This window comes from Littorina saxatilis, linkage group LG17, assembly GCF_037325665.1.
Source record: "Littorina saxatilis isolate snail1 linkage group LG17, US_GU_Lsax_2.0, whole genome shotgun sequence".
NCBI lineage: Eukaryota > Metazoa > Mollusca > Gastropoda > Littorinimorpha > Littorinidae > Littorina > Littorina saxatilis.
The window spans coordinates 45,662,189-45,674,690 of NC_090261.1; the positions used below are offsets into that span (position 1 = coordinate 45,662,189).

Consider the following 12,502-nt stretch of genomic DNA (forward strand, 5'->3'; position numbering starts at 1 on the left):
CCACTGCAACACACAAACAACACACTCTAGTTAGATTACATGATCTATAGTGTAATCCCAACTGCAAAAACACTCAGTCTTAAGACTTTACAACTGACATCATCCCAACACCACTCCAGTCCAAAACACTCTGGTTAGAACAAATTATTGTTGACTTTTATTGAGTACTGGTAATATCAAACCGATGCAACACATCACCAGCACACTTTGGTTACATTACTCAGTGGACTTGACTTCTAAGGGGTAATCTCCGACGCAACACATCAAGAACACACTCAGGTTAGATTACAAAAACTGGTTAACTATTACATCACCATTTTGCACTTTGTTTAATTTGTAACCACCAGAAGCAAAAGTGAGTTCATGTATAAATGAATTCATTATACATGTACATGAATGTCATCATTAATCATTGTCTCATTCTTGCTTGTGACGTCTAAACGAGCTTCTGGACAATTTGTCAGATAACTTTATTTTCTGTATCATAAGTGTTTCTCTGTCCACTTAAAAGATAAAAGACCACTGGGTCGAAGATCAGTGACTGTATCGTTTTGTTTTATCACAATTAAACGTCCCTACAGCAGGGGCGGATTAGGGGGGTGGTTACAGGGGTTCCGAAACCCTCCCCCCCCCCTCCCCTCGGCTGTAAATAAAAATTTAAAAAATAATGTTTGTGAATTATGTCGTTGTTTCTGTCTGTAAAGCCAGGGAAGAGTTAATTGTTTAATCAGTATCATTTTTGTACAGTTTTAACTGCCACTCCTATGCGACATGTCTTCCCTCAAACCATACTGTATGATGTCGGGAGCAGATATCATGGAGGACAAATTGCCATTATTTAATACTAACTTTCAAAGAAATAATGAGTGGCTGCTGACACCAGTTGATCATGTTTAAAATCAAGGATAAGCTACAAATTGTTTATAAGATAGCTAAATTTCTTCAGCTTCAGGGGGGCTTTGCCCCCCAGACCTTCCAACGGGGTGTTGCCACGGTACCCCACCTCTACCGACCCCTAGACCCCAGGTTGTAACCCCCCCTCCCCCCTCGGGCTTAATTGCTCCACCCCTGTATAGTATAACATACCTTGCTAGTTTTTCTATTCATGTATATATATATATATCCCATGACCTCCCTTCTTTGTCTCTGTTACTTCAGTATGGGTATATATGTTGTATTTTTATAGCTCAATAAATACATCATGGACTCAAAAAAATATATGATAGTGCAGATTCCGATTTGGGCGAAGAACTACTTTGCTCCCGACCTTTGACCTCGCGCCGAACAATGTGACACATTTGTATGAAGTTCCAAAATCGTATTGCACGGCTCAGAAAACCATATCAGTTGCACGCAAAAATGAATCTCAGAACTGATCTGATGTATGAGATGCAATAAGCAAACGTTTCTTTCATTATGAAAGCAATGCAGGTCGAAAAAAACGAACATTCAACTTACAAGATAACCAGATGCTAGCGAACCAAAACAAAAACACGAGTACTCTCCCTTGTTTCGTTAGCAGACGACTTTTCCTTACCTGGCACGGTTGGGCTTCGCTATGAATCTATCGGCTGTTTCACGTGTTTCGCGAGCAAGTCTACTCTTTTGCCTGGCTCTGCAGTAAGTCCACATTGGCGATGAAGGTATCCGAGAACTTAACATGTGTGTATTTTTCCGTAATCCAGTCATATTCCTTCAAAATGCAATCAATCGGCGGTGACAGACGTGTCGGTCGCGTTTTCCTCTCACCCATACCAGTTTAAGTTCATCCATGCAAACACACTCGCAAAACAGTTTATCACGTAGATACATTTCAAATAGGGAGCAAATGGTTAAATCTAAACCTACATATTTGTTCCCTAAAATTTGCTTCTCTGTCAATAAGCCTAATTACACACGTTCGAGACAAAAAACAACGTGGAATCGATTCTGAATCGAGTAAGCCAAATGGGTCCCAAACCCGTTTCGCCCGTTCTGCCGACCTGAAACGCAAAACAAAAGAATTGTGCGCTTCAACTAAATTAATTTCTATACGACTTCATTACTTTCTTGCAACTTATGAACCTTTACTTAAAGCTTTTAAATGGTCTGAAAGTAGTGTTACCGCGTACTTATCGATGCACTCATTCGTTTTATTTTTTCAGCGACGGTCACTTAGTTTAAGGTTGCAAAAGGGCTAAGTCTCGCTGGCAACAATGTTTTACACTGCACAGATCGCAACAGTGCCGCTAGTAGTCTACACTTTGTGTTTGATGGTAGAATGGGATATACAGATTACAACACTCGTGGTTTTTTATATGGCTTGTATTTCAGTCAAGACCCAGCGGGAATATCAATCGAGAGCCACTCGCCAGAGGCTCGTGTCTCCCGATGATATTCATCCGCTGGGTCTTGACTGAAATACAAGCCATATAAAAAACCACTCGTGTTGTAACCTATACATATATATATATATATATATATATATAAATATACATGTATTTCAGTAGTTTATAAGAACAAAATCCAAATGTTCTGCATAAATACGCCAACCTTGTCACATGTAGTGTCATTGACTCGATTGGATGAATACAATCCATTCATGTGTAAAAAAATCATATATTCAATGAACAGCCTTTCATCTGCCTTAATTAGTCTCTAAATTTCATCTTCCTCTTTCACCAGACGATGTGACTGAAAATGAAGCCTCCAGGAAGTATCCAATTCCAGGAAGCATGTAAATTGTAATACTAATACTAAGGACCCCTCTTTTCAAGAGGGTTAATTAAAGCAAATTCTTTCAGTGAATGTAAAGCCGTTTCATGTCAGATTGTCTCACCCGCATGTTGTTAACCAATAAGAACAATGAAATATGTATTGTCTATTGATCATAGTATCAGTATCACACATATATATATATATCAGAGGATGAAAGTATCAGAGGATGAAAGTCTCGTCTCATTTCAATGCTTGTTTTTTTAATACTAATAGACAAATTCTGAAAATGACTCTGTCGTGTTTTTGCGGGTTGTGGATTAAGATGAAATAGGTGAACTTTTAATCCACAACCCGCATAAACATGACAATAAGTGAGATCGGAAAATCGTCTGCGTTTATCGTCCATCATTGATATTTTTGAAAGAACCATTGCTCAAATAATTAAGTAAGTTATAATCCATCATACAAAATAATGTTGTTGCTGTAAAGTGTGTGCGTTAGTACTTAAGACAATTCATTCTCCCTGAAGCGTTTATGGAAACGAAAGTAACTTACGACAAGGCTTTTTTTCAATTCCATCTAAATCTGAAATAACTAAGTGTTATATTAATTATTATTAATATTTTCTGTGTTTTTATTGGAAAAATGTGTCCTAACCCTAAAATCATGTGCCCCAACAAATCATCTTTGGTGTTTGTAACAAAAACACTAGTGCATACACGTGCGAAGCTTCGTTATAACGTCCCACTTTCAAGCACCATTTTGTGGCCATGCTTCGATAAACAAACAAAAAATTTTTAATTCACAAACTGTTTTTGCAAACACATGTTATTTTATCAGACAAAGTTGTCATACATCACAAGAAACCATCAACTGAGTCCAAGGCTTTGTGAGAGCAAGTTTATAGACCAGCAAAGTTAGTCACTCACTGATTTTGTAACTGTTACCCAGTATCACAGACGTGCACATATATAATTTTAAACCACTCTCTGAATGTTTTATATATATAAATATATATAAATCATCAGAAGTTGTGAAAGAAACAATTGAAAGTCAGCAGAGACTTTCTTCTGAGATTTGTTAAAATCTCTTAGCAGAGCGAAAGAGAGAGAAGAAAGTATCCCTTCACAGACAGCCTATTGGGAGCATCAGACCCTCCTCAGGGGGGACCGAGATAAACAAAGCAAAGTCCCTTTGTGGGGGATGTATCACAATGAAATCTAGTCCTGAGGCGGACCATTGTTTTAGTACCTAGACCAGACACTTGTTTCGACACTAGTGTGTCTCATCAGTGGTCAGGTAGTACAGATGGCGAGAGCTGTCAACCCATGGTATCCAACTAAGAAGCAAACCACTCTCTGAATGGTAGCTTCTGTTGGCTGGGTTTAATCTGGGAGAAAAGGGCAATGGGACATTTGTCCCTGTACGCGTTTTGACCAAAGATGCAAAATGGTGCAATATGGTGCCATCTGAGAATAAGCCGCTATATCGTGTTATCTGTGTGTGTGTGTAATCCGATGTAAGGTGTACATTTGGTTGCGCACTGGTATGTAATCTCAATACGCCCTTTGACGCACTGAATGGAATTGTGATGAGACATTTGAGTTCATCTACAGTACTAGTACCAAAAGGGAAAAAATGAGCTAAAATTTAAAATTAAACAATACTGTTAAGGTTTTAGATACCTTGAACAATGTAGAAACAGATTTTGAAATGACAAAATGAATACCATGAATCCTTTTACCAGGAGCAGCAGGTTTAGTACGGGGGGTATTCTGGCGTTACGGATGCAACGTTGGGACACCATCACTATGTATATATCACAAAAAAAGTAGATGTCCATTAATTTTTGATTATGATATGCTTGATGACATTGCAATAAGACTTTTAGAACAGACCTTGCACCCCCAACTGCATGTGTGAACTTAAAGAGTTGTAAATACAATGGGACACTGTAGCATCCGCAACACTAGAAACAAAATTTTCTCTAAATTAGCAAAGGAAAGTACAATGAAGCTAAATTTATTATAAATGTTAACAACACCACTTAGTTGTTGTAGCCCAGCTAGTATATAATTTGGTCACACTTGGTTTTCAGGAGAAAAAAACAAACCATTACAGCGTTACAGAATTACACAGGACACCATAAACTCCTACTCCTTGTTTTTGTTTGTTGAAATGCTGTCTTTTTGATTTAGAATGAGTTATGGAGTCATGCATGCACACAAAAATGTGATTATATATAAATTATTATATATCATGTGTGGACATGTTTGATCAGAAAATCTATAGTTTCAATGTCACATGTAGTGTGTACAGTCTGACCACCACTCGAAGAAATTTTAACACTGCAAGTATGAATGCAAACTATCAATTTATTTACACAGGAAATGCACAGATAAATCATAAAACAAAAACAGTAGCATATATGGAGATCAGCAGCAATTGACTTCCTGACCAGTTCTGCCATGGATGGCACCTAAAACACAATTTAGTTTATGACAATTTAGTAAGGCACACCCAAAATACAAATGAACTTATTAACAAAGATAATTTAAAATTAAGGCAAGTGTCCACATGCAGGGGCTCACATCCACGTCGGACATCGGACATACACGGATTTTTTTTCCAAATGTCCTATACATTTTTTCATGCAAGAGGACATATGTCCTATTGTTTTTGCCACAAAGTGGTCATTGTCCGATTATGCTTTCATTTGATGTGGACAGTGTCAGTACTTTCCAATTTACAGTAGTTTCATTTGCATATTTATTGATGTTTTGCGAAGCGATGTGTCTCTCCAAGCAGAAAAAACATGCTGTTAGTGTACGTTTTGTTGCGAGAAAAAAAAGGTCCTATTCATTTAGTTTTGTTCGGGACAAATGTCCTATCACTTTTGCATTGTCCAGGACATTTGTCCTATGCCACCTCTAAGGGATGTGAGCCCCTGCACATGACAAACTGAAAAACAAAATTGTAAGAACTGTTGAGTGCACATTATGTCCCATGTAGCATGTGAAACTTTGAATTTTAAATTGATTATGAAGGGGGAAAATACTAAAGACAAATAATGTATAAGTTTCTTTTTTTTAACTGTATTGTCATTGTGTGCAATAAATTCCATAAAGACATTAGTTTTATGCAATAATCAGAATCTGTGAAGTTTTGATAATGGGCGCATCATGGGACACCTTTCCAAAATGGTGTCCACTGAAGTGTCTGTAACACAGCTAACAATAAACTTCAAAAGTCTGATCATGATCACACAAATATGGAACAAATCTTTCTTTTTTTCTTTCTTTGGTGTTTAACGTCGTTTTCAACCACGAAGGTTATATCGCGACGAGGGAAAGGGGGAGATGGGATAGGGGAAAGGGGGGAGATGGGATAGAGCCACTTGTTAAGTGTTTCTTGTTCACAAAAGCACTAATCAAAAAATTGCTCCAGGGGCTTGCAACGTAGTACAATATATGACCTTACTGGGAGAATGCAAGTTTCCAGTACAAAGGACTAAACATTTCTTACATACTGCTTGACTAAAATCTTTACAAACATTGACTATATTCTATACAAGAACCACTTAACAAGGGTTAAAGGAGAAACAGAATCCGTTAGTCGCCTCATACGACATGCGGGGTGCAGAGAAATAAGGATGTGGAAAAGAAGACTTTTGGTAAGTGAAATAAAGGTGATGGATCCAGTCAGGTAGAAATAAGACAACAAGAAAAGAATTGGAAAACTGCAGGGAATAGTAGGGAGAGTTTTCTTGGAAGGAAATATAGGTGAAAGGACTGGTAAGGCAGAAATAAGACAAAAGAAGAGAAGAAACGGAACCGTTAGTCGCCTCTTACGACATGCTGGGTAGCATCGGGTAAATTCTTTCTAGTCCCAACCAATATGGGACTCCCCCTAACCCGCGGGGGGTTATGGAACAAATAAAAACTATATTCACCAACAAGATTCTGCATCATAACAACAAAACTTAATTCAACATTAAACATGTATCAAACTAAAATCAAAGATCTCGTTTCTGATGCATCACCGGACACCTTTCCATCGCGCCGTTAAAAGCAGAACAACGTCTCTTGATCCGTCAGTAACGGTTTGAAAATGAAAAAAAATATCAAATTTCATTACCGACGTTGCATTGGACACAAAGAGAAAATGTAAACACGGTTTATTTAGATCAGGTTACCTGCTGGAAAAACACAAACATTAAAAAAATAATAGAATATAATGATGCATGGAACATAAAAGCTTGTGGACAAAAGTGCTACTTTCCGTTTCAGATGCACGAGTGACCGGAAGACGTGACGCGTCACTTTTTTGTGTGTCCCAAGGTCAAAATGTGTTTGGATTTTCTGTGTAAACGTCATGGGTCTGTGTGGAATTTCCCGGAGAATTCCGTCAATGCAAGGAAACCGGTCTGAACTCGAGTTTCGAACACATTTTCTGCGATTGTTTGGGTTGCGTTTCAGACGCTACACTTGAGACACCGCTACGTAAAAATATTCTCAGCATCCAAATCTTTCGAATATTTGTAAGCTAATAGGGTGCGAAATGAAGTATTTTGGGTATAGTTTGTTGATGTGCATAGTGGACAAGCTGATTTTATCTTGTCATAGACTTTGGGAAAGTGAAAAAATCCCTTGTTTCAATATTTTCCAAACTTGACCTGTGATAAAAATTGTGAAAGTGATAGTTATAATGCAGAACCAATCTCGAGAGATAAAGATGAAATAGGTGAACTTTTAATCCACAACCCGCAAAAACAGGACAGAGTCATTTCCAGAATTTGTCTATTAAAAATACAAGCATTGAAATGACACACAACTTTCACCCTCTGATACTTTCATCCTCTGATATGTGTGATACTGATACTATGATCAATAGACAATCTGATATGTGTGATACTGATACTGTGATCAATAGACAATCTGATATGTGTGATACTGATACTGTGATCAATAGACAATACATATTTCATTGTTCTTATTGGTGAACAACATGCGGGCGAGACAATCAGACATGAAACGGCTTTACATTCCCTTAAGGAATTTGCTTTGATTAATGCTCTTGAAAATAGGGGTCCATTGACACTGACAGGCTTCCTTTTCAAAATTTTCGGTTGTGATCATGGATTGGCGCCCTCCAAAAGCCTAATTGAAGATTTCTCTAATCTTTCTTTATTTGGTGTTTAACGTCGTTTTCAACCGTTCAAGGTTATATCGCGACGGGGAAAGGGGGGGGATGGGATAGAGCCACTTGTTAATTGTTTCTTGTTCACAAAAGCACTAATCAAAAAATTGCTCCAGGGGCTTGCAACGTAGTACAATATATGACCTTACTGGGAGAATGCAAGTTTCCAGTACAAAGGACTTAACATTTCTTACATACTGCTTGACTAAAATCTTTACAAACATTGACTATATTCTATACAAGAAACACTTAACAAGGGTAAAAGGAGAAACAGAATCCGTTAGTCGCCTCTTACGACTTGCTGGGGAGCATCGGGTAAATTCTTCCCCCTAACCCGCGGGGGGTATCTGAGAACATCAGGTCTTAAAATGGGGGTAAACTTACAGAGCTCAAGAACAAAACGACTAAGAAAACAGGGTCTTAAAAGGGAGGAATTCACTATTTTAGCGGATTAAAAAATATTTCAGGTGAACAATATAAACACTGACACTTCAAGTGACAGTGAAACAATCGAAGTAACCAATAGTTTAAGAACTACAAGCAATACAAAAAGACATACATATAAAACATAACAATCCTGAATAAAAAAGGCATCTGACTGGTGGTAAATGTATCTCATACACAGGCTATGTGTAGGGTCTGTGTCTGCATCTGGTGTTGAAGTCTGTGCCTGTATGCTTCAAGTTAAAGGTATCGCACCAGGCTGCCGTCAGTGCAAGAGTTAATGAAAAGCACCTAAGGCAGTCTGAATTAAAAAGACGGGCACTGAAAAGACTTATACGCTCATTGCCATGTGTTTCTCTTTCTTTATGATGCAAATCTTGCTCATCCACACACACTTCTTAGGCTTCAAATTTGATAACATTAACAATCCTTAAGTCATGATAAATCAGCTGAGCTCACTAACAATCTTTTCTGTGCACACATTTCAATAACAGAATCAGTCCAGAATATTACAAGATTTACATCTTGACTGCCATAACCATACATGGCAGAATTTTCTAATCAAATACTTCTATTCAATTTAAAATAAAAACAAAAACAATCATCACACAAAAAGGTATATTTAGTTGAAGTCTTTAAAATTAAATGCAAACAAAAGTTTATAAACTTTTCTGTCTACTCAATTCCGCTTTAAGTAAGTTTTGAATGTCATTTTATGACAAAAATGTAACAAGAAAAATGCAGTGGCCAGTGTCTAAAAATGGAACTGCCATGGACCCGGTCAGGAATTGTTTTTGTTAATTTGCCAAAATGACCTTGAAAGTTTTGGCAATTTTCCAAAGTTTTAAAACTTAAATACAACCTGTGCCCCCCCCCCCCCCCCTAAAAAAATTCAGTGGACGTGCCAAAAAAATGAGTACACATTTTCTGTGATTTAAAACAAAATGAAAGAAGATTTGTCATTTAGTTGAATGCTGACACCTAATACAACATCCCTGTTTGCATGCCTTAAACCTAAGAGAAAACAAGTCGCGTAAGGCGAAAATACAATATTTAGTCAAGTAGCTGCCATTTTTCAGCAAGACCGTATACTCGTAGCATCGTCAGTCCACCGCTCATGGCAAAGGCAGTGACATTGACAAGAAGAGCGGGGTAGTAGTTGCGCTAAGAAGGATAGCACGCTTTTCTGTACCTCTCTTTGTTTTAACTTTCTGAGCGTGTTTTTAATCCAAACATATCATATCTATATGTTTTTGGAATCAGGAACCGACAAGGAATAAGATGAAAGTGTTTTTAAATTGATTTGGACAATTTAATTTTGATAATAATTTTTATATATTTAATTTTCAGAGCTTGTTTTTAATCCGATAATAACATATTTATATGTTTTTGGAATCAGCAAATGATGGAGAATAAGATAAACGTAAATTTGGATCGTTTTATAAATTTTTATTTTTTTTTACAATTTTCAGATTTTTAATGACCAAAGTCATTAATTAATTTTTAAGCCACCAAGCTGAAATGCAATACCGAAGTCCGGGCTTCGTCGAACATTACTTGACCAAAATTTGAACCAATTTGGTTGAAAAATAAGGGCGTGACAGTGCCGCCTCAACTTTCACGAAAAGCCGGATATGACGTCACCAAAGACATCTATCAAAAAAATGAAAAAAACGTTCGGGGATATCAATCCCAGGAACTCTCATGTAAAATTTCATAAAGATCGGTCCAGTAGTTTGGTCTGAATCGCTCTACACACACACACAGACAGACAGACAGACAGACAGACACACACACACACACACACACACACACACACATACACCACGACCCTCGTCTCGATTCCCCCCTCTACGTTAAAATATTTAGTCAAAACTTGACTAAATATAAAAAGAACATGACAGACCATTCATTGAGCTCCTTTCTACTATTCTTTGTCTTTTGTACAACATTCAATAACAGTGGAACCTCCTTTTAAGACCTCCCACCTTTTCACCTTGCTTTTTCAGATTTTCTGTTCATAACCTCTGCAAATTTACCATTTTAAGTTTCCCTCTGTCTTAGGACCTGCATTTCTCAGTTTGTCGGAGGTCTTAAAAGGGGGGGGGTTCCACTGTACAATGAAATACTTTTAGACATTTAGTGATTTACTTCCTGTGGTTCCATTTAATTTAGAATCTCAACAACAAAAATTAGCAATCTAAGCACTGTCCTAAAATAGGACTTGCACAGCTTAACAATGTGCAGAGTACACATGTGTGCACTACTGTTTATTAATGGCGTGCTTTCAACAACAAAAAGTGCCTTGACTGTGAAGGGTTATTTACAGCACATCACAATCCTGGAAAGTTACACACCTCTTATTCATTCACGTCAGGTCCAAGCCCATTGAGTAAAAGGGTAATTCACAAGGTGGCCAATTCACAACAGGATGGGGATAATGAGCAGGAAACAGCAGTCCGACGTCCCCCTCCCGCTACCCACAAAAGCCTTCACGGCTTCCGCGTGACAAATGTGCACAACAATGCACATGCCAAAACAATTTCCACTATAAACATGGCACTCGACAACTGCCCTCGGTCACGGCCCGGCCTTTGGTGGTGTTACGAGTGTGTTGACGAGGAAACAATGTCAAAACCAACGTGAATGATTAGACCAAGATAAATACCCCGTGACCTTTATCATTCATTAGAGTTTATGAATGAATGAATGGGGCATGAGGCGACTAGCATTTCCCGTGCAGTCGAGGCCCAGGAATGCCCACTAACTGCGCATAAACACAAACATCACATTCACAATCGTACGACCGAATCGTTTCTCCACAACTTGGGTAAATGTTTGACGAGCCTCGGAGGTTAAAACGTCGTTAAATCAAGGGAAAGATTTACAAGCAGTTAGTCGAGTCGTTCTCTCCTCCATGTTTGAACGGCAAAATTCTTTCACCTTCCTCTCGTTTCAGACAGAGCTGACCGTGCTTAGAGCGACTCCGACAGAAAGATTCAAACGGTACTTACTTATTGGCATGATGATTTGTCATCTTTCGTCATGTATCATTTTCGTTGGTAGCCGCCGAGGTAATCCTTTACAAAAGTGGAATATTAGAAACGAGATCTTCTATTTTTCCATAAGACAGGAAATGCATCTCATCACAACCGGTGGAAGAATCTGACTCTAAGGAAAGTAGTTCCAAAAGCACAGTAGTGTTTCGACAGTTTAGCGTGCTAACTGTTAAAAATGAATATCATCAATGAATGATAAAGCTGTTTAGGTTTCCTCCAATTTTACTTATTATGAGATAGATGAAAATTAAAAATGAGAAAATACGGCGTATTGATATCGAACAAAAAAATCACTCTTGCACTGGATTTCAAATATAGTGCACGCTCTATTATGCAAATAGCGTTATCATGGCGATTTTTTCGTTGCGACTAATATGAAACTTTTTCTTTACTCTACTTTATTCCAAAATTTCTAACTGGATGATGAACGCATAGCAAAGCTCAAGATAGGTCGTTCTGGCAGGTTCCTTGTTGGCTTGTGGTACATTGATATTTCTCATGTAAATTATCCTGTCAGAATGGACCAATGAAAAGGCTCAGTAAAGAGAGCCTGTCACTCATCCCACAGCTTGACGCTCGCGGTACACAGAGGGCTTTAGGAAACAAATCATCGTCTCAGGCACAACCTATTTCAACATTTGTGTAAACCGGGAGGTTGACTCAAACCGTAATCATTGGTTTAGTAGAAAAGATTGCTGCTGTTTTGTTGGAGGTATTTTTTGTTGTGGTGACGGTAAAGGTGGTAGTCGTGCATAGCAAGGTCGTTTTTCAATCTTCAACGAATAGTATCTCATGATGTGCTCACCGGCCAAAACAAATTAAAATTTGAATTTCCCGTGTTACTTAGTTGCAGCAGGTAGGCATACATAGAGAATACTACATGGCTTGCTGTGTCGTACCAGATTTACACGAGTTGTTTTTTAAATATTGAACTGCGAGCTGTTCACTATTTGAAAAAGCAACGAGTGTAAATCGGGTACGAAACAGCAAGCCATGTAGTATTCTGTTTATCCTACATACTGTACTTACGTGTATTTTACTGAAAATGTCTTGCAGTCGAGGCAGCTAAATTGAAGACGCTTGTTTTGGAACCTCGATCTCTT

The 12,502-nt window shown here is 38.0% G+C and overlaps 1 protein-coding gene across 4 annotated transcripts in view; it reads right to left on the reverse strand.

The window, feature by feature from the left end:
• Positions 1 to 11,465, reverse strand: part of LOC138953400 (sprouty-related, EVH1 domain-containing protein 2-like) — a 30,691-nt gene extending 19,226 nt beyond the window's left edge. For all 4 annotated transcript variants that reach the window (XR_011451517.1, XR_011451519.1, XR_011451518.1 and 1 more), the window contains exon 1: positions 11,355 to 11,465. Coding sequence is in view for 1 of the 4 variants with exons in the window: in XM_070325199.1 (XP_070181300.1) it covers positions 11,355 to 11,377 (23 nt within the window). In the remaining 3 variants the exon portion in view is untranslated. The remainder of the gene's footprint in view (positions 1 to 11,354) is intronic.
• Positions 11,466 to 12,502: the final 1,037 nt, after the last annotated feature.